The sequence below is a fragment of the Lepidochelys olivacea genome (genome assembly GCF_965140295.1).
Source record: "Lepidochelys olivacea isolate rLepOli2 genome assembly, chromosome: 9".
NCBI lineage: Eukaryota > Metazoa > Chordata > Testudines > Cheloniidae > Lepidochelys > Lepidochelys olivacea.
In genome coordinates, this window is record NC_140419.1 from 582,170 (window position 1) to 603,618 (window position 21,449).

At 44.2% G+C, this 21,449-nt stretch overlaps 1 protein-coding gene across 14 annotated transcripts in view; it reads right to left on the reverse strand.

Annotated features, from left to right (window-relative positions):
* DLG1 (discs large MAGUK scaffold protein 1) overlaps positions 1 to 18,589 on the reverse strand; it is a 427,573-nt gene extending 408,984 nt beyond the window's left edge. For 10 of the 14 annotated variants that reach the window (XM_084638865.1, XM_084638863.1, XM_084638875.1 and 7 more), the window contains exons 1-2: positions 18,136 to 18,589; positions 17,358 to 17,489 (exon numbers count right to left, since the gene is read on the reverse strand). In XM_084638865.1, the coding sequence (XP_084494991.1) occupies positions 17,358 to 17,489; positions 18,136 to 18,154 (151 nt within the window). In that variant the 5' untranslated portion in view covers positions 18,155 to 18,589. The remainder of the gene's footprint in view (positions 1 to 17,357; positions 17,490 to 18,135) is intronic. The other 4 variants (XM_084638867.1, XM_084638864.1, XM_084638866.1 and 1 more) reach the window with 1 other exon arrangement.
* Between the last annotated feature and the right edge of the window lie 2,860 nt (positions 18,590 to 21,449).

Consider the following 21,449-nt stretch of genomic DNA (forward strand, 5'->3'; position numbering starts at 1 on the left):
GTTGCAGTGAAACAGATGATTATGTTTTGCATCCAAAAGGTATAATTTCTTGAGATCCCTTGTGCGTGACTTTTGTTGATTTCAGCTTCTCCTGAACTGCTGTGAGTACTAAAGATCATGCATTTGGGTGGAAATGAAAGTATTCAAAGTTTTTCAGAGGTACTTGATAGTATTTTTCCACCCATGTGGACCCAGGCTGCATGGCGGCCAGCTTTACCAAAGACTCTTTAGGAGTATTATCATACACTCCTTAAAGGGAAAGGACGATCCAACCCTGGGCTGATGTGGTTAGGATATCAGAGAGTTAATTGGGATCTTTACATTATGACAGTCATTTCTATATCCAGGGTCCCACCAACGAAAGCCAGGAGATCCCATAATATTTAGGATTCTCCACTATCAGGGCAGAGGCTGGTGTGACGTAGGATGCAGTTTTTTTTGCTACTGCCAGCTCTTGCATGCTGATGTCAGGCTCAGTTGTTGAGGTTGTCGGCAGAGATCTACCAGAGAGCCTGATCTCTTCTTGGAACTGCAGAAAGGAGACCTACTACAGAACACATGGGATAGTGGACCCCAGAAGGGTTATAATGGCCTGGGTGGCAAGGTAATTGGGCACTAGACCAGCTGCAGCTGGTCATTCCATTGCCATTCACACCTCTGCTGGGCTTGCACCCTGTCAGAGGGATGCCCAGTGACAGGTCTAGGTTCATTCTTGTATGGTAGAGAGGCATCCCTGCTTGACATAAGAGAGAAAGTTTGATCTGGTGACAATGACAGAGTAATACTCTTTGAACAGTGGTGCCCTATGGTAACAGTCTGGACCCAGGTACAGCACTGGACATCGCCCCCAATCCAAAGGTTTCCCTGGAGGGGATCTAGGTGGCTCTCCAAGGGTGCATCTCAGGCCTGTAATTGGCACAGTTCAGCAGCCTTTGTTGGTGCCAATTTGCTGAGCATCACTCCCACCTAGACAGAGGACTTAGGCTCCCTATCTCTGAAGGAGTGCTATCATGTTTGTTCGGATATAGATATTCAGGCCTGTCTGTAAAGGCCTGTACTTTAAGAATTTAGGTGTATTCTTATCACTTGGCTAGTTAGAGGTATAAAAGAAAGAATCAAAATCACTGTCTGCCAGTGTAAGGTCCTTCTCTTACTGTGACAGTCTGAGGCCCTGTTCTTAGGCTAAGGCCTTTAGCTAAGCGACAGAGGCAGTCATAAGCTGGGAAGCGACGGGTCACATCCTCACATTCCAAAGTAGTCACATTGAAAGAAGGTGCTATTGGGCTGTTAGGAATACAATCCTGTCCTGATAGTGCCTATCACCTCCAGAGAAAGGGAAGTGCATAGAAGATGTAAAAGGAAATTGAGGTTGATAGTTTTCTGTCTGGTAAGAACTCACTTATCAATAGACACAGCTGGGAAACTCTTATGTCTTTATAGATGTAGTTGTGAAATCCTCACTTCTGTATTGTTTTGTCATTATAGTTCCCACTTTGCTATTGTTTGTCTGTATAATCTCTGTCTGGTTCTGTGATTGTTCCTGTCTGCTGTATAATTAATTTTGCTGGGTGTAAACTAATTAAGGTGGTGGGATATAATTGGTTACATAATCATGTTACAATATGTTAGGATTGGTTGGTTAAATTTCAGTAGAATGATTGGTTAAGGTATAGCTAAGAATATTACTATATAAATTAGGGGCAAACAGGAAGTAAGTTGGGATTCGAAAATAAAGAAAAAGGAACTTGTATTTAAGCTTGCTGGAAGTTCACCCCAATAAACATTGAATTGTTTGCACCTTCGGACTTTGGGTATTGTTGCTCTCTGTTCATGCGAGAAGGACCAGGGAAGTGGGAGAGTGAAGGAATAAGCTCTCTAACAATGTTCATTGGATAGGGCATTCCCAAATGTTTGGAGACATGTCTAGGCTTAACTCAACCATACCTTTCAATCTCACCCTTATATTAGGGCACTGGTGCTGGTTCCAATAATCGAGTTGTTAGTGCTGGGGGAGCTGGTACTGAAGACACTGGCATGTCAGTCAGCCCCAGAGCCAGTAAGGTGATCAACAACAGTGTCAAGGTCATGGCCAGGGCCAATTAGCCTAGTGCAGAGTTGGTCAGAATCACCATTTCCAGTATCAGTTTTGAGAGCATTTTCTTTCCGACTTTCTAGTCACTGCTCGACCCCAGGGTGTGGTGTCTATTCAAGGGAGCATTCGCTGAAGATGATTTTTTCCAGTTTGGAAGTGATACATTTCAACTTCACATCCCTTGACTTCAGAGTCCTGGAGAAGGATTTGCACATTGCACTTACTGGGAATGTGACTTGCCCACAAACAGAATAGGCATCAATTATGCCTTTCAACCAGTAAGTACATCACAGGTTGGGGAGGGTTTAAACCTTCACAATTTGGAGTCTGTCATATCAATAGGTACAGAGTGCCTAGCCCCGCTATGCAGGGGGGGGGGCATACAAGTCGGGTCTTTTGTTTGGAAACATCCAAAAATAAAGAAATAAATAAGGAGGTGGAGACAGACACCCTCACAAAATAGTTCAAAACAGGATAATTCTGAAGTTCAGCATGAGCAGCAGATCAGACATCCACTGAGTATGAAAGAACTGAAGGAAGGTCGCCTGCAGTGGGATCCACACGCTCACCTTCAAAGGGTGAGTTTATTTTAAAGACAAACCTTGTAAAAAATCACTTGTACTGGAGATGTTTGGAACAGAAAATTGATAGGGTCTGAAAAATGAAAGTCATTACAAAAGCATATTTGCCTTTCGAGATTAACAGAAGACTAGACCAATGGTAAAGAAAAAATTAAGGCTAAACAAGCCAGTTTCAAGAAAGGGACATGCTAAAAGACAGTGACTCTTGTGCCAAATAAACTGGGGTTTAAGAAAAAAAAATCCAAGTATCTCAAATATGTTTTGTGGCGGGATACAAGCAAACAGGAGCGTTTCAGAGGGAGTAGCTGAAGATCCTCTGACTGCAGCTACAGATAGTTGGTGAGTTATATGTTTGGTCTGTTTGTTATTTGTCTCCATAAAAGGTCACACCAGGTGAGACAGCTCTGTTTGTGTCTGTGAAGATTATATGGCCGGCACCATTGGGTCTCTGATCAGACCCAGCATTTGACCTCGGAATGGTTAATCCCTCCCTGACAGCAAGGAAATAGAGCAAAAGCAGCATCACTTGGTATACAAATCAGTAGCCAAGCAAACCCTTGACCAGAATGGGGTAACAAACAGGGGACTTTCAGAGGGTGTTTTCAGGAGGAACTGTGATTCCTTGTGTTCCAGTATGGCTCTACCACAGGTAGTGGATACGAACAACAAAAGAAATTCTGTGAAATGCCTTGGGTTTGCTATCTTTCTTTCTGTCAGATGTCAAGAGATTTCTGGTGCAAGATGTGTAAGGTGGTGGCAATACTAGAACAGATTCAGAAAATCGGTTCTACAGACACCACAAGGAGAAGATCAGTGATAAAGGAATTGGAGAGGCAGTAGAAACTGAAGAGATAAGGTTGATGAGGTAATATCTTTTATTAGACCATTGGTCTCTCTAATAACTTGGGACCGACACAGCTACAACTACACTGCATAGAAACTGAAGCAGCTGACAGGTAATTTGATCAAGAGGGGAAAGAGAACCAGAAGCCATTCAACCCAGCTAGAAGTATTGAATTATCAAATATTCTGCTAGCCATCAGTGATGAGCCCATCACTGAAGAAACAAAAATCAAAGTTACAGAGGACATACTGATACGCATCCTTGTGATATGAAGCAAGAAACTACAAAAAAGGGTTTTCAACCATCCGAAGGTGGCAAGCAATAGTCATTGGTGACTCCGTATTAAGAAAAGTAGACAGAATTCAGCAAGGGATACAAGGACAAGATGTGTACTGAATCCAGACATTAGGGTTTATAAACAAACAGAAATAAGCACACATTTTTAACAGTGAGGGTGATTAACCAGTGGAAGAAATTATCAAGGAAGGTAACTGAAACACTGGATACCTTTCTGGAAGATGTCCTTCAGCCTAACACAAGTTACTGGGCTCAAAACAAGATGAAATTTAAATCATCTGTGAAACACAGGAGATCAGATTAGATCAGGGGTGGGCAAACTTTTTGGCCCGAGGGCCACATCAGGATGCAAAACTGTATGGAGGGCCGGATAGGGAAGGCTGTGTCTCCCCAAACAGCCTGGCCCCTGCCCCCATCCACCCCCTCCCACTTCTTGCACCCTGACTGCCCCCCTCCGAACTCCCGACCCATCCAACCTCCCCTGCTTCTTGTCCCCTGACCACCATCTCCCACAGGACCCCGCCCGCCCCCCTGGGACCCCACTCCCTATCCAACTGCCCCTTCTCCCTGTCCCCTGACTGCCCCCAACCCCTATCCACACTCCTGCCCCCTGACAGGCCTTCCAGGACCCCGCCCCCTATCCAACCGCCCCTGTCCCCTGACCACCCTGCCCCCTAAACATACCCCCGCCCCCTGACAGACCCCCTGGGACTCCCACGCCTATCCAACCCCCTCTGCTCCCCGCCCCCTTACCATGCAGCTCCAAGCAGCAGGAGCTCGCAGCCCCACCGAAGCCAGCCACACTGCCTGTGCGGCGGCGTGGCTGCAGAGCAGGGGGGACAGCAGGGGAGGGGCCAGGGGCTAGCCTCACCGGCCAGGAGCTCAACAGCCAGACAGGACAGTCCCGCGGGCCATGCTGTACTTTACCCACCTCTGGACTAGATGATTAAATAGTAGCTTGTGGCTTTTCACTTTATAAATTAATTACTCCTCAGGGAATTCTGCACCACTGTGCAATGCAGAATTTTGCAGAAATTAACGCTGTGTGTGCAGAATTTCCTTTCCCCCACAGAAATGGGCTGCAGTGCTACTAGTTGCCAGTAGGAGCCACTGGACTCAGCAGAGCCCAGCTTGCACATAGAAGACAAAGCTGGGGGAAAGGAAAGGGAGCTAGAGGGTTCCTGACAGCTGCAGTTCCCAAAATGCCCTGAGGGAAGGAGAAGGTGGCAAAAAGAAACTCTGTGCAAGCCTGGGACCAAACATCACGCTGTTTCTCCCTCTGGATCCCTGGGCTCTGGGGACAAGTGTCTGGACAAGGGGGGACCTCGCAGCTGGGTTCTGCAGAGGAAGAGGGCATGTGGGTATCTGGGCTGGGGATAAGCGAAGTCAATGAAGAATTGATATCCCTTCACATTCCAGTGCCTTCAGTGCTTTAAAGCAATGCAGTGCACCATTCTACAACTTACATGCTGTATCTACTGTAGGCGTTAAATTTTATGAATTTCTTCATTTTATGAATTCCACAATCCCGCATTAGCTTGTAAAATAGGGGTTCATCGATTCATAGATTCCAAGGCCAGAAGAGACCACTGCAATCATCTAATCTGACCTCCTGTCTAACACAGGCTACAGACCTTCCCTAAAGTAGTTCCTGTTTGAACTAGAGCCCATCTTTTAGAAAAAAAAAAATCCAAACTTGATTTTAATATTACCAGAGATTGAGAATGCTCCACAACACGTGGTGAGTTGTTCCAGTGGTTATACTCCGTGTTAAAAATTTACACCTTATTTTCAGATTGAATTTGCCTAGCTTCAACTTCCAACAACTGGATCTGTGTTTGCTAGATTGAGGAGCCCGTTATCAAATATTTGTTCCCCACGTAAGTAAACTAATCAAGTCACCCTTTAGCCTTCTCTTTATTAAACTAAGCAGATTGAGCCTCAAGTCTTTCATTATAAGGCACGTGTTCTAACCTTTTAATCATTCTCTCTGCTCTTCTCCAACCCATCTCCAATTTATCAACATACTACTTTAATTGTTGACACCAACAGTATTCCACTAGTGGTCGCATCACTGCCAAATACAGAGGGGTTATAACTTCCCTGCTCCTAGTTGAGATTCTTCTGATGATATATCCAAGGATCACATTAAGCCCTTTTGGCCACAGAATCACACCAGGAGCTCATGTTCAGCTGATCATCCACCACAAACCCCAAGGCTTTTTCAGAGTCATAGAATCATAGAACTGGAAGGGGCCTCGAGAATCCCCTGCACTCAAGGCAGGACTAAGTATTATCTAGACAATCCCTGAGAGGTGTTTGTCCAACCTGCTCTTAAAAATCCCCAATAATGGAGATTCTACAACTTCCCTAGGCAATTTATTCCAGTGCTTATTCACCCTGACAGTTAGGAATTTTTTCCTAATGTCCAACCTAAACCACCCTTGCTGCAATTTAAACCCATTGCTTCTTGTCATATCCTCAGAGGTTAAGAACAACAATTTTTCTCCCTCCTCCTTGTAAAACCTTTTATGTACTTGAAAACTGTAATCATGTCCCCTCTCAGTCTTCTCTTCTCCAGACTAAACAAACCCAATTTTTTCAATCTTCCCTCATAGATCATGTTTTCTAGACCTTTAATCATTGTTGTTGCTCCTCTCTGGCCTTTCTCCAATTTGTCCACATCTTTCCTGAAATGTGGAGCCCAGAACTGGACACACTACTCCAGTTGAGGCCTAAACAGAGCAGAGTAGAGCAGAAGAATTACTTCTTGTGTCTTGCTTACAATACTCCTGCTAATACATCCCAGAATTATGTTTGCTTTTTTTGCAACAGCATTACACTGTTGACTCATATTTAGCTTGTGATCCACTATGACCCCCAGATAGAGCAGTCCACTGCTTCCAAGGATAGAGCCCCCCATCCTGTAAGTATGGCCTACATTCTTTGTTCCCAGATGTATACATGTACATTTTAGCCATATTAAGAGGCATAATGTTTGCTTGAGAACAGTTTACCAAGCAATCCAGATCACCCTTTATCTGTGATCTGTCCTCTTCTTTATTTAATCACTTCCCAAATCTTTGAGTAGTGTGCAAATGTTGTCAGTGATGATTTTATGTTCTCTTCCTAGTCATTAATAAAATAGCATAGGGCCAAGAACAAGACCCTGTGGGACCCCATCTAGAAACACACCTATTCAATGATGATCCCCTGTTTACAATTACAATGAGACTTGAGACAAGGTAGGTGAGATAATATCTTTTACTGGACCAAATTCTTTTGAGACCTCTTAATTAGCCAGTTTTAAATCCATTAATGGAAGTCATTTTAATTTTGTTTTATTCTGTTTTTTTTAATCAAAATGTCATGTATCATGAAGTCAAATGCCTTGTAGAAGTCTGTTACATCAACACTATTATCTTTATCAGCTTAACTTTTAATCTCATTTTAAAAGGTATCAAAATTGACAGGATCTATTTTCCATAAACCCATGTTGACTGGCATTAATTATATTACCCTCCTTTAATTGTTTATTAACCAAGTGTTGTACCAGTCCTTCCATTCGTCTGTTCGGGATCAATGTCAGGCTGACAGGTCTATAATTACTTGGGTCATCCCATTTGCTCTTTTTAAATATTGGCACATCATCAGCTTTCTTCCAGTCTTTCGAAACTTCAGTGTTACCAAAAAAAAATCAATGTCAAGGGCTCAGCTCGTTTAAAACTCTTTAGTGCAAGTTATTGAGACCTGCTGGTTAAAAAGTGTTTAAAATCTTCCTTATTTACAACTGGAATGGAAAGTCTTTCATCATGGCGCATCTTTTTTCCACCAAACAGAACAGAAATACTTACTAAACACCTCTGCTTTTTCTGCTTTACTATTGACAATTCTACCATTTCCATCTAGAAATGAACAAATACCATTGTTATGATTCTTTTTTGTTCCTAATATGCTTTTAAAAAATCCTTTTTGTCCTTTACTCTGCTGGCTACAGATTTCTACTTGTGTGCTTTTCTCCCCTTATCAGTTGTATACAATTCCTAACTTCTGATTTATATTTGTTACTATCAACTTCTTTTCTTCCACTTTTTTTAAAATACATATTTATAGCCGGCATTACTTCCTCCCTAAGCTAGGTTGATTTCTTGATTGTGGATTTTTGGGCATCAAGTAAAGAGTTATTAAGCACTTACCAATAATCATTCACATTTTTCTGATTAAATTCTTTCTTCCAGCAGATCTGGCTCATAATTGTTTTCAGCTTTGTGGAATTAGCCCTTTTAGACAACAAAGTGCGTGTCTATACATATGGAAGGTTTGGACTTTCTGTTTGCACATAACAAATGTGATCAAGTCATGATCACTTGTAGGTACACTATCGTCAATTTTTAGTTCTGTGATCAATTCCTCTTATCTGCCAAGACGAAATCTCCACCATGTTGGATGCAACATTTTCTAAGTTAGAAAATAGTCATCTATAATATACACATTTCAAGGATGTTTTAGTACTGATAGCATGCGACTACCAGCATGTGTCATTCAGACTGAAGTCCTCCATTATAATGTAGCTTTTTTTTTTCCTCCACATTGTAAGTAGGCGCTTAAGGAACCAGAAGGAACCAGTGATCCTATTCCCTAGCGTGATTTGGTGGTACAGAGCAGACACCAACTCTAGTACCCCATCTTGTGCTTCTACACACATAGTGAGAAATTAAAGTTAGCAAGCCACCCTCCTAACATTTACATCAATTACTGTACCAAAATTTAAATGGTTTTAAAAATATATTCGGGGGGGACGGGAGAGAGAGAACTTCCTACAATTCCTGCATATTTTCAAAACTGTTCACGTAAGGGGGCCATGTACTTTTCCTGTGTCAGTAAATGAGTTATTTCACAATTTTCTTGCATTCCTCATACCCATGGTATGTTTAAAAAAGGAATATTCATTCCACGTTAAATGTCTTGCTTTCTGTGTGTGTCTTTTCACTGCACTGAAAAAAGCAGAGAGCAGGTAATGTGCACTCATGACTTTTCTTGAGACTGATCACTGCTTCATAAAGACCAAAGGGTCAGTGTGTTATTTCAGAGCAGGGCAGGCAATTCAAGACATGTGTGGCATTTGCCAAGCTCTCAGCTGCTCAGGATAATGAAGAACTAGCAGACGAAGTATAAGCAGAATCACATTGGCTCTCAGAATAGTAGAAAAATTCCCAAAACCTACAAAGGTATTCAGTCAAAAGTTCTGAAGAAATTTCAGCTCTCTACTGCTCCTGCACTAATCTATCCTTTGTGCTTACCCCACCTCCTACATCCAGTTTAAAATATCTATTTAATGCAGGTGACTCAGGGAATGTTATCAGCATGATAAGTGGATAAAAAGGGAAGCAGGTGCATGAAATTAAACTCTCTGGAATATCTTTTTCAAAGCTAATTCCCCAACAAAGCTATATATTCCCATCCCTTCCCCACCACCACCACCCCTGTCTTTTGCTATGGTCCCCTGTGTAAAAAGTGTCAATGTTAGCATGGCAAAATGGAATTGCTGTTGCTCCATGTAACCTCTTCAGTTACAGTGTATCATACATCTTTTTATAAATTTTATTTCTCGAAACTAACTAATACTGCTGTGCACACTTATGCATATATGTTTTTAATTGACAATATGTAAGGCTAAGATTTTATCATGGATATTTTTAATAAAAGTAAGGGACAGGTCAAGGGCTTCCGTGAATTTCTCTTTATTGCCCGTGACCTGTCCATGACTTACTAAAAATATCCAGGATAAAATGGGAAGGAGCTGGGCAGCTCTGGGGTGACTGGGAGCTCTGGGGCGACTGGGAGCTCTGGGGCCCCCACCACCCATGAGGGCTCAGAGCCGCAGGGATCCCCCTGCCCCGTCAAAATAAACCACCTCCAACGAAGGGCAGGTAGCTTTGTTGGCGGGAGATGAAGATTTTTAATCTGGATTTGTCTAGCTGAATTTGGATGGAAACTGGAAATCAGTTAATGTACAAAAACAGCATTTTAAAATTGTTTTTGTTAGTTAAATAAAAGTACCTTAAATGTGCTGGTAACAAGAAAAAACAATATCAAAACACATTTTGCTTTTAAAACTATTTATTAAACAAAGTATTAACTGCAGCTAGTGAACTGTTTCTGGACACATTGGATCAGTTTTTCAAAGGTATTTAGGTGTCCAAAGATGCCGATAAGTGCCTACTGGGATTTTCAAAAGTGCCTAAAAGCAGGTTAGGAACTTAACACTTAACGATTTCAATGGCTGTTAGGCACCTAACCTGCCTAGGTGCTTCTGAAAATCCCAGTAGGCACCTGCATGCATCTTTAGGCACCAAAATAAATACCTTTGAAAATCTGGCCCCATGTCCTTCAATATATTAGAACTCATAGATCTTGTTCTCTCCCACCTGTGTTTTATTCCTCGATTGGAAGAGGAAAACAAGATTTCCTGCTTTTTCAACTCCCAATTGGTTTCTCAACTTTGAATGTACTAGTCCAAATGAAGAAAATATTCTCTCTGCATCTATTAAACTAAAACCAAAAGTAATTAAGGCAAAAGCATTTCTGTGCAACAGAAACTGATATTTACATTTGGAAAAATGTAAGTATCTGCCTTTGTACCATTGCAAAGACTGAAAAGAATATTAATACTTTGCAGTTCATAATATTGAGACACTTAACACTTGAGTTGACCTCAGACGTTCCCTCCTAGTTGTGTATATAATAAAAAAACAGCATCCCTTTAACTCATTAAAATTTGAGGGCTCATTGACGCACCATATATTTTTATTTATTTAAATGATTTTAATAAATTATACTAAGTTTAGCCCTTAATATGGGTTTTCATAACTTCAAATTTAATTGAACAGGTTTATTTTTAAAATAAAAATAATTTAAATTGGATTTTTATTTAAATTAGAAAAAACTGATATTCTTTAAAATCAGCTTTTAATCCACCCTTATGTGAACACAATAAATCAGGGAAGGTCAGAGAAAGTTGGTCTTCTGGACATATCATCTATTATATCAGATCTGCAACCCCAGGCTCTACATGTCCATAAACCTCTGACTGCCAGAAGCTAGAACTAGACAACAGTGGATAGACTTGATAATTGTCCTGCTATGTTCACTCCCTCTGAAGTATTTGGTACCAGCCATTGTCGGAAGGCAGGATACTGGATTAGATGGACCATTGGTCTGACCCGGTATGGCCATTCTTACGTTATGTTCTTAGGTACCGCACTGATGGGCGTAGGTACTGAATAGATTATTATGCCAAGGGCGATGCAGCTTGTTTCCGAAACACATGCAATACCTAGACAAAATGGAGGGAGTTCAGATTCACATTTAACCCTAAATTCTGCATTTCCTTGTGTTTTTTAATGTAGGTTTGGTAACCTAATGTCTGTCACCTTTTCTATGTAAGGCTCACCGCCGAAAAGTGCTATTGTCATTACAGGTTTCTTTGGACATGAAATTTCAGTGGAAACATTCAGTGGACAAGTTTTAGATGCCTGTGATATGCTTTTAGTATCATATATACACACACATAATGACTAGTATATGAGTGCATAGCAAATATCATGGCTTTGTTAATGTGCACTTATGGTACATAACTATCCCTTTCCTATTGTATTATAAACACTTTCTCTTTGCATACAATGTACGAATGTTAGTGAATGGCATAATACTCAGTGAATGATTTACAAAGATAAAAAGAAAGAATCTAAATAAATGGATGTTCAACTGTAAAATTATTTAAATATATGTATACACGTGTAGCGTATCCTCCTGGTTAGCAAAAAGATGTGCTAACTTTAGCGTTAAAGCTATATTTGGTTGTAAATCAACGTTTTAATGATTATACCAACCAACAGAATGACGCTTTCTTGAAGAAAATGACTAAAGTACAAATGCAAACCAAGTTTAACATCATTTATACCAAGGTTTCCTGCCTGCTGATTAAAACTGATGATTTACATTAGCTTGATCTTAAAATCATTCCACCCAGGGTTACACCAATCTTACTGTTATTTCAGCTATAGATTTGAGACTTATAACGGACTTGGAATAGCAGACACGCCCTGGAGTTATTTTTTCAGTCATCTAGTCAGTATACTAACACAGTGTAGAATCAATTAGGTCCGGATCCTGCAAAGGCAGCATCCACAAGGCATATCTTATGCCAGTAGTTTTCAAACTTTTTTTCTGGGGACCAAGCTGAAGAAAATTGTTGATGCCCACAACCCAACGGATCTGGGGATGAGGGGTTTGGAGGGGGGAAGGGGGGGCGGCTCAGGGCTGGGACAGAGGGTTGGGGTGCAGGGGTGAGGGCTGTGGGATAGGGCTTGGAATAGGGGTTCAGGGTGTGGGAGGGGGCTCTGAGCTGGGGTAGGGGCTGGGGTACGGGAGGGGGTCAGGGCTCTGGGCTGGGGCTGAGAGATTCGGGTGCAGGAGGGGCTCCAGGTTTGGGGGGTGCTCAGGGCTGGGGCCAGGGTGCGGGAGGGGGCAGGGCTCTGGGCTGGGGATGAGGGGGGTTTGGGATGCAGGAGGGTCTCTGGGTTTGGGGCGGGGGGCGCTCGCTCAGGGCTGGGGCAGAGGGTTGGAGTATGGGATGGGGTCAGCGCTCTGGGCTGGGGGTGCAGTCTCTGGGGTAGGGCCGGGGATGAGGGGTTTGAGGTGCAGGAAGGGGTTCCAGGTTTGGGGTAGCTCAGGGCTGGGGCAGGGGATTGGGGCATGGACTTACCTCCAGTGGCTCCCGGTCAGCGGTGCAATCGGGGTGCATCGCGGACCACACTGCTCCCTGGAAGTGGCCAGCAGCAGGTCTGGCTCCTTGGTGGAGGCAAGCAAGTGGCTCCGTGCAACTCTCAACCACAGGTGCCGGCCAATAGGAGTGCAGAGCCAGTGCTCGGGGTGTTGGCAGCGCGCAGAGATCCGTGGCTCCCCTGCCGAGAAGCTGGACCCACTGCTGGCCGCTTCCAGGGCACAGCGCAGTGTCGGAAAAGGTAAGCACTAGCCTGCCTTAGCTGGGCAGCACCGCCAACGGGACTTTTAATGTCCCAGTCGGCAGTGCTGAACAGAGCAAGACAACCCAGCGTCTTACTTGCTGCAACCCAGTAGTGGGTCATGACCCAAGGTTTGAAAAACACTGCCTTATGCCCATGCCAAGTCCAAGTGAAGTTGGTGGACTTCTGCCTGGGCATAAGGCCCACCTATGTGGATTCCAGATACAGATGTAGTAGCTGAACTTTCAACAACTAAAAATGTTTTCTCTGAAGGTGAAGAATTAAAAAGAAAATATATTTAACTCAGTCTACACATTCTTAGCTACAAAATGACTTAAAATTGCTGTATTACTTTGCTTGGAGTCAGAGAACAAAACTGATGCAAAAAAAAGAGGCAACAGAGCCAGCTCTCTACTGCTATGGTATAGAAAGAGCACTCAAGTTCCACTTTGCTTTACATCTGTGCTGATGAAAAAGGAAAGGAGCACTTCTGGAATCCACTCGCAGGAGAATGGACAATTCAGCAAATAGAAAACTGTCTCCTACAGTTATAAAAGAGTAGCATTTTCAGAAGACCATTTCCATTAAGTAGTCTTGCTAAAGCAGAAATGCCATTAAACAAAACAAACAGGTTTTGGTTATAAAAACAAATGATTTTCTCTCAGTTTATAAGCAGAAATCACTCTCTTTTTCCTGATAGCATCAGACCAGTTATGTAAATATACACAAATTCTTCCCTCCAGCCTTCCATCTAATTAAGATCAGATGGACATCAAATTTTTAATCAAACTAAGGTTAACAAATCCTATCCCTTCTCCCTCTATCACTTAATAAACTGAACCGCGACAAGAGAACTACTCAAGAGTAGCTAAAAAAGGCTATTCTAAATACAACTAGGAAAACACAAACTAAGAGAAGTTACTTATATTGAGAAAAGCTAATCCGTTATGAATGTCAATTTAAACTACACCATTCATTTTCAAACTGACATTAAGGTCACTATATTTGTATTAATTTAATGTTACCAGAATCCACTGCGGAAAGGTAGGTCTAACTGGATTGATTTCTGGGAAAATGGCAATTAAAGCAAGTCTAAATAAAAGCATTTCACAGAACTCTCTAAACTGGAGATAAACATGTGCTTAACTACCTCATTGTTTAATTTGGAAGTCTTCAGTAAAACGTTCACTCCTGGAAATACAGTTTTCACCGGATTCCATATGCAGTCTGCCTTTTGGAATCTTCACAATGGCTAAAGACATCTCCAAATTCAGGGGGAATGGTTCATTCACACCCCTGAGTGACAGAAGTTATACCAACGTAAGTGGTAGTGTAGACATAGCCTTAGAGGTATTAATGTACTGCAGGATCAATCTGCATGAGAAAATTTACAATAAAAACTCTCCAGAAAGGAAAAACTGAAGGTCCATTCCACTGCCACAGACAGCAATCTTTATCTTTACAATCAAAATGGCTGAAGTTTGTTTGCTAAATTAAAAAAACATTTAAAAATGAGACTGCATTAAAATTCATAGAACATTCTTAAAGGCATGAGTTTCCTCATCTTTGGATGTGGATTGCATCCCATAAAAACAATGAAATGCCAACTGAAGAATGACAAACTATTTCTCTCTCACCTGTTGTGGAACAGGCAGTTCCTGAACCACTGTATGTGCTACAATGCCTTCACACAAAGGGATGTGGGGTGAGCCTATTAACTCAATTACTGTTACAGTAGTGGAGAAACGAGGAATGCTAGAACTATACAGAATCATCATTCAAAAGACACTACATTGAAATATTTTTAATGAATGAGAAAAACAGGTATCCTAGAACTGGAAGGGACCTCGAGAGGTCATCTAGTCCAGTCCCCTGCACTCACGGCAGGACTAAGTATTATCTAGACCAGTGGTGGGCAACCTGCGGCCTGTCAGGGTAATCCGCTGGCGGGCCATGAGACAGTGTTTACATTGATCATCCGCAGGCAAGGCCGCCCGCAGCCCCCAGTGGCCACGGTTCACCATTCCCAGCCAATTTATTCCAGTGCTTATTCACCCTAACAGTTAGGAAGTTTTTTCTAATGTCTAATGTAAACCTCCCTTGCTGCAATTTAAGCCCATTGCTTCTTGTCCTATCCTCAGGAGGTTAACAACAATTTTTCTCCCTCCGCCTTGTAAAATCCTTTTATGTACTTGAAAACTGTAATCACGTCCCCTCTCAGTCTTCTCTTCTCCAGACTAAACAAACCCAATTTTTTCTATCTTCCCTCATAGGTCATGTTTTCTAGACCTTAATCATTTTTGTTACTCCTCTGGCCTTTCTCCAATTTGTCCACATCTTTTCTGAAATGTGGAGCCCAGAACTGGACACAATACTCCAGCTGAGGCCTAATCAGCACGGAATAAAACGGAAGAATTACTTCTCGTGTCTTGCTTACAACACTCCTGCTAATACACCCCAGAATGATGTTCGCTTTTAGTTTTTTTGCAACAGTGTTACACTGTTGAATCATATTTAGCTTATGGTCTACTATGACCCCCAAACCCCTTTCCCCAGTACTCCTTCCTAAACAGTCATTTCCCATTTGAATGTGTGCAACTGATTGTTCCTTCCTAAATGGACTACTTTGCATTTGTTCTTATTGAATTTCATCCTATTTATTTCAGACCATTTCTCCAGTTTGTCCAGATCATTTTGAATTTTAATCCTATCCTCCAAAGCACTTGCACCCCTCCCAGCTTGGTATCGTCCGCAAACTTTATAAGTGTATTCTCTATGCAATTATCTGAATCACTGATGCATTTGAGCTGACAATTTGTGCGCCATATTGTATGCAGTGTAGTTATAGCCGTATCAGACCCAGGTTGTCTCTCTCACCAACAGACAAAGTTGGTCCAATAAAAGATATTACCTCACCCACTTTGTCTCTCTAACTTGTGCACCAAGCAGTTTCACCAAATTTGATCTGAACAGGACTAGCTATAAAGCCCTGCAAAGTGATTCATAAAAGCAACATTGACAGACCCCTTACTATAAATGCTACACATTGTCTGGTTAGTGCCACTTGCAGCAACACATCCTTGCTTCCTCCCCTTGCAAATAGAAGACAGTGCATGTTACTTCTCCTTTATATAATGTAACATCAGATCCAGATTAAAGTTTTGCAAGTTACAACAAAGCTGATAAGACTACTTTCCTACTTAACATGTCGATAGTGTGAGAGCATAAATGAAAAAAAGCACCATGGTTCACAAGCTACAGTATCAAAAGCCAACAACTGTCATGCAGGAGACCAGAGTTTAGGTCAGAAGTGGCCAACCTGTGGCTCCGGAGCCTCATGCAGCTCTTCAGAGGTTAATGTGCGGCTCCTTAGACTCTGGGGCTGGAACTACAGGCGCCAACTTTCTAAGGTGCCCGGGGGTACTCACTGCTCAACCCCTGGCTCTGCCACAGGTCCTCCTCCCCCTCTCCCCCCAGAGCCTCCTGCACACCACGAAACAAGCTGATCAGGAGGGAGCGGGAGGCGCTGGGAGCGGGGCGGGGGAGCTGATATGGGGCTGCTGATGTATTACTGTGGCTCTCTGGCAATATACACTAGTAAATACTAGCTCCTTCTCAGGATCAAGCTGGCCACCCCTGGTTTAGGTCCTAAGAACCAAAGCAGACAGCAATCAACTGTCTTGTCCTATACTGCTGTGAATCTCTGATCAGTTGCAAGGAGTGGCATTGAATGGTTCTGAGCCAGATTCAGCTGCTTTGGCCTGAGGGAAAGTCCTTACATCTCTGAGTGGGAGCAGTTAGAAAAAACAATTTCTTGTTTGCTGGAGAGAGGGATCAAAAGGTAGAATTCTATTTTAGGGACTTCCACTGAGAAAAAGAATTGTAAGTCTGCTAGCCAATACAAAGTCTTCCAACTAAAATACTACAGAAAAGAAGTGCAAAAGGGGGAGAAGCACTACTTAGTGCATAACCCCAAATGCCTTAGGTGTAAAGCTTCAGAAGTTTGACCCACAAATTAACCCTGGTACATGTGTCCCTCAAAGCTTGGCTTAGCTTTTCACCACAAGATAGACTGCACCCAACTGACTGGCAAAGAGAAGTACCAGAAAAAGGTCTGAACTGTTCTGAATCAGAAATGTAAACTTGTGTTTGTAGAGAGCTTCTGAAATGGAAGTAAGCAATGAAGATGAGGTCATTGTCGCGAGCTTTTCTTTAATGAGACAAACTCAAAGCAAGACTAGGGTTTGTCAGAGGAAAAGGAGCAGGGGAAAAAACAAGTACAAGTACAAGCATGCTTTTAAAGAAAACGCTGAAAACACAGTTCTGCTTATTTTGATTGCCCCTACGTTTCTACAACAGAACCTTGGTAATTTAAATCTTTTCCATTTAAATCTGTTACATCAAGAGTCACACTAAAAGTATAATACTCTGTTATAAGCTGTCCATCGTACCACTATGTATATCTAAGGCTGTGAGCAAAAACTGGAATGAGTGTACGAAAAAGTTTTGACATCTACCTATCAAAGCCTGGAAAAGGTTGCTCTGGAAGATATTAATGACACGCTCTATGGAGTTTCTCAGCTGTCTGTCCTCACTTTGGCTCAATTTGGAGCGGTATTCCTCCAGGAGGCGCAAAGCTCGCTGGGTATCTGCAAAAAAAAATAAAACAAAAAATTAAAACTAACCACCACCATAACATAAGGGGAAAACGATCAGAACTGCACCAACTTTAGTCCATACAGCAGTTCTTTATATCACACCCTCAATTAACCCAACTTAAACAACTGCCAAGCTCCTCAGAAGTTCTTTATTACCGGTTTATAAATTGCACAAGTAAATGTGTTTTTTCCAACAAGGCAGAAGATTTTTCTAAAGCAGGTTTTTTTTATGAAAGAATTACGTTGCCCACGTGCACATCTGATAAAACTATCCAGCTGCCTCCTCCTTGACCGGCTCATCGGGTCCCAGGGTCCCAGGAACAAGCTGCACAGCTCCACACTTTAGCGGCACGAAAGGGGGGTGCAGATTTCCGCTTGGCGGACACGGATTTCCCCAGTACGAACACAGGGCAGGCTCTGTGTTACGCGAAAGAAAAGGGCTGGAAGCGGAACCCCTGGCGCGCTCAGCCAGCGCTCGCGTGAGCGGGGAAACGAAGAGCGGCACCGGCGGCCGCAGGGGCGGCGCGCGCGGGCGGAACGGCGGCTCAGGCGCCCCGAGCGCGGGGACTCGCGCGGCGGCGCCGAGAGAAAGTTCGCGGGGGGCAGTTCCCGCCGCGCGGGGGCAGCGGGGCCTCACCTTGCTTCCGGACGGGCATGGTGCTCCCCGGCCGCCGCCGCCGAAGCCGAAGGGACGCCCGGGAGCGAGGCACGGCCGGACCCCGGCCGCTCGGCTCGGGCAGGGCGCGCACGGCCGCCGCCCTCCCCGACTTGGCGCGGGGCACGGACCGGCCGCCGGAGCCGCCCGGTCCCGCCGGAGCCTTTCCCCGCACTCGCGGGCGGGCGGGACGAGACCAGACCCCGGGGCTCCGGAGCGCAGCCGGGACGGGGCAGCCCGCTCGGAGCGGCGGCGGCGGCTACCCGCTGGGAGGCCCCGCGGGGAGAAGCGGGCCCGAGACTCCCTCAGGGCGGCGCGGCGCGGCGGGGGCTGCTCTCTCTCTCGCGCGCGCGCGCTCCCTCCCACCGCCGCCTTGCCCCGCTCCGCTCCGCTGGAAATTCCAAACTTTCCAGCCAAGATGGCGGCCTGGAGGCTGTGGAGAGACTCGCAGCCGCCACGTGACCGGGCCCGGCGGCCGCCCAATCAGGAGTCAGCTCGGCCCGGGGCTGGCACCTCAAGGGGGAGGCAAGGTGAGTGCGCCCCGCCGGCTTAAAGGGGCCGCGCCCGCGCCCGCCCCCCGGGGGAGCCGCAGCCGGAGCCGCGGCGTCCGCACGCGCTCCCCGCGCTCCCGTCTTCGCAGAGGCGCAGGAATGTGCCCGCCCCGCTGCCGCGTGCGGCGGCCCCGCAAAGCCCCGGCCACAGTGAGCCGAGCAACAGGTGCGGGGCCGCCGCCCCCTGCGGCGCCTGTTCTGCGCGGTGCGGGGCCGCACGGCCACCCGCGGCCGCTGCGCAGCTCCAGGGAGCAAGCCCGGGCTGCCGGCTGGGGTGGGCCGCGCACGCCGAAGTACCGAGGCGGGGACGCAGGGCAGGCTCCCGTTCTTAGGGTTATGGGTTGGTCAGCCGCTGTAAAAAGTAGCGGGGGCTGCAAGGAAATTGCCGCGGCTCCCGCGCTCTTGCAGAGCCGTTCGTGGGGCGGCAGCGCTTCATACGGTGCTGGGGCTGCGGGGCAGCCGCCCGTGCCCGCACGCGCCCAGTGCCTTCGCCGAGCAGTTAATAACCGTTCAGTAGTGGTGCACGAAGTGCTGAAGGCTGCTGGCCTCCTGTCGCCACCCACGCACAATTAAACGCCTATCATAAGGAATTTCTTAAAGAGACACTCAGGAGTGTAGACATTAAGGACCCTAAACGTGTCTTTGCGCTGTCGTATTGGAAAATCTCAGCGACTCCCTCCCAAGAGCATGCAGTGTCTCAGCTGATGCAACCTACCGAGGAGAAGCAGGAACTAGTGGGTGAAAACAGCATGTGGCCCTAAAGCACTTAGATGCATAGATTTTTAATGCCAGAGGGGATGATTATGATCCTCTAGTCTAACCTCCTCTATAAGGTTTCAGAGTAGCAGCTGTGTTAGTCTGTATTCGCAAAAAGAAAAGGAAAGGAGGACTTGTGGCACCTTAGAGACTAACCAGTTTATCTGAGCATAAGCTTTCGTGAGCTCAGATAAATTGGTTAGTCTCCAAGGTGCCACAAGTACTCCTTTTCTCCTCTATAAGACAAACCAGAGAATTCCACCAGTCCTTTAATCAAGACATAACTTTTCGGTGAGCTACAATCTCTCTTTTAGAAACACATCCAATGGCTTGAAGGGATGACAAATCTATCGCACTGGTAGGTAAGTTGTCCCAATGGTTAATGACTGTCACTACTAAAAATTAGAGCCCTTTTTCTACTCTGAATTTGTCGACCTTTAACTGCTTGGCATAGGATCTTATGATTTTGTCTGCCAATTTAAAGAGTCCTCCGCTATCAGAAATCTTCTCCCTTTATACATATTTTTATACCATAATCAAATCACCTCTAAACCTTGGATAAAATAAATAAACTGAACTTCTTTAGTCTTCCTCTGTAAGTCAAACTTTCCAGACTTCAAATCATTCTTTTACCTTTTTTTCTGAATCCTTTCTAGTTTTTCAACGTCTTTTCACAGTGTGGACATCAGAAATGGACACAGTATTCTAGAAATGGTCTCACCAATGATGTACAGAGATGAACTATCACATGATAGAAAAACCATGACCATCAGACAGAATACAAAATGAAATTGACTTCCAACCTCCTGTGAAAAGTTAGCAACTGCTCTGTAGGTCTTCACATTAATAATCAATTACATAAATACAAAATAGGAAACAACTGTCTAGGAAGGAGTACTACAGAAAAGAATCTAGGAGACAGTGGATCACCAACTTAAATATGAATCAACAATGCAATACTGTTGCAAAAAAAGGCAAACATCATCCTGGGATGTATTAGCAGGAGTGTTGCAAGCAAGACATGAAGTAATTCTTCCACTCTACTCAGCACTGATAAGTCCTCAACTGGAATATTGTGTCCAGTTCTGGGCACCACACTTTGGGAAAGATGTGGACAAATTGGAGAAAATCTAGAAGAGAGTAACAAAAATGATTAAAGGTCTAGAATACATGACCTACTAAGAAAGTATGAAAAAAAATGGGTGTGTTTAGTCTGGAGAAGAGAAGACTGAGGGGGGACATAACAGTCTTCAAGTATGTAAAAGGTAGTTATAAAGAGGACAGTGATAAATTTTTCTCCTTAACCACTGAACACAGGACAAGAAGTAAGACTGCAATCATTTAACAGGTTTCAGAGTAGCAGCCGTGTTAGTCTGTATTCGCAAAAAGAAAAGGAGTACTTGTGGCACCTTAGAGACTAACCAATTTATTTGAGCATAAGCACAATGTGTATGATAATCAAGGTGGGCCATTTCCAGCACAAATCCAGGTTTTCTTCCCCCCTCCATTGGTAATAGCTTATCTAAAGTGATCACTCTCCTTACAATGTGTTGATTATCATACACATTGTAAGGAGAGTGATCACTTTAGATAAGCTATTACCAACAGGAGAGTGGGTTTGGAGGTGGGTGGGGAAGGGGTGGGGAGAAAACCTGGATTTGTGCTGGAAATGGCCCACCTTGATTATCATATACATTGTAAGGAGAGTGATCACTTTACATAAGCTATTACCAGCAGGAGAGTGGGGTGGGGGGAGAGAAAACCTTTTGTAGTGATAAACACCCATTTTTTCATGGTCTGTGTGTATAAAAACATCTTCTGTATTTTCCACAGTATGCATCTGATGAAGTGAGCTGTAGCTCACGAAAGCTTATGCTCAAATAAATTGGTTAGTCTCTAAGGTGCCACAAGTACTCCTTTTCTTTTATAGATAACAGAGTAGACAGGAGACAGTGCAGCTGGTGAAAACCCTGGTCATGAGGGAAAGAG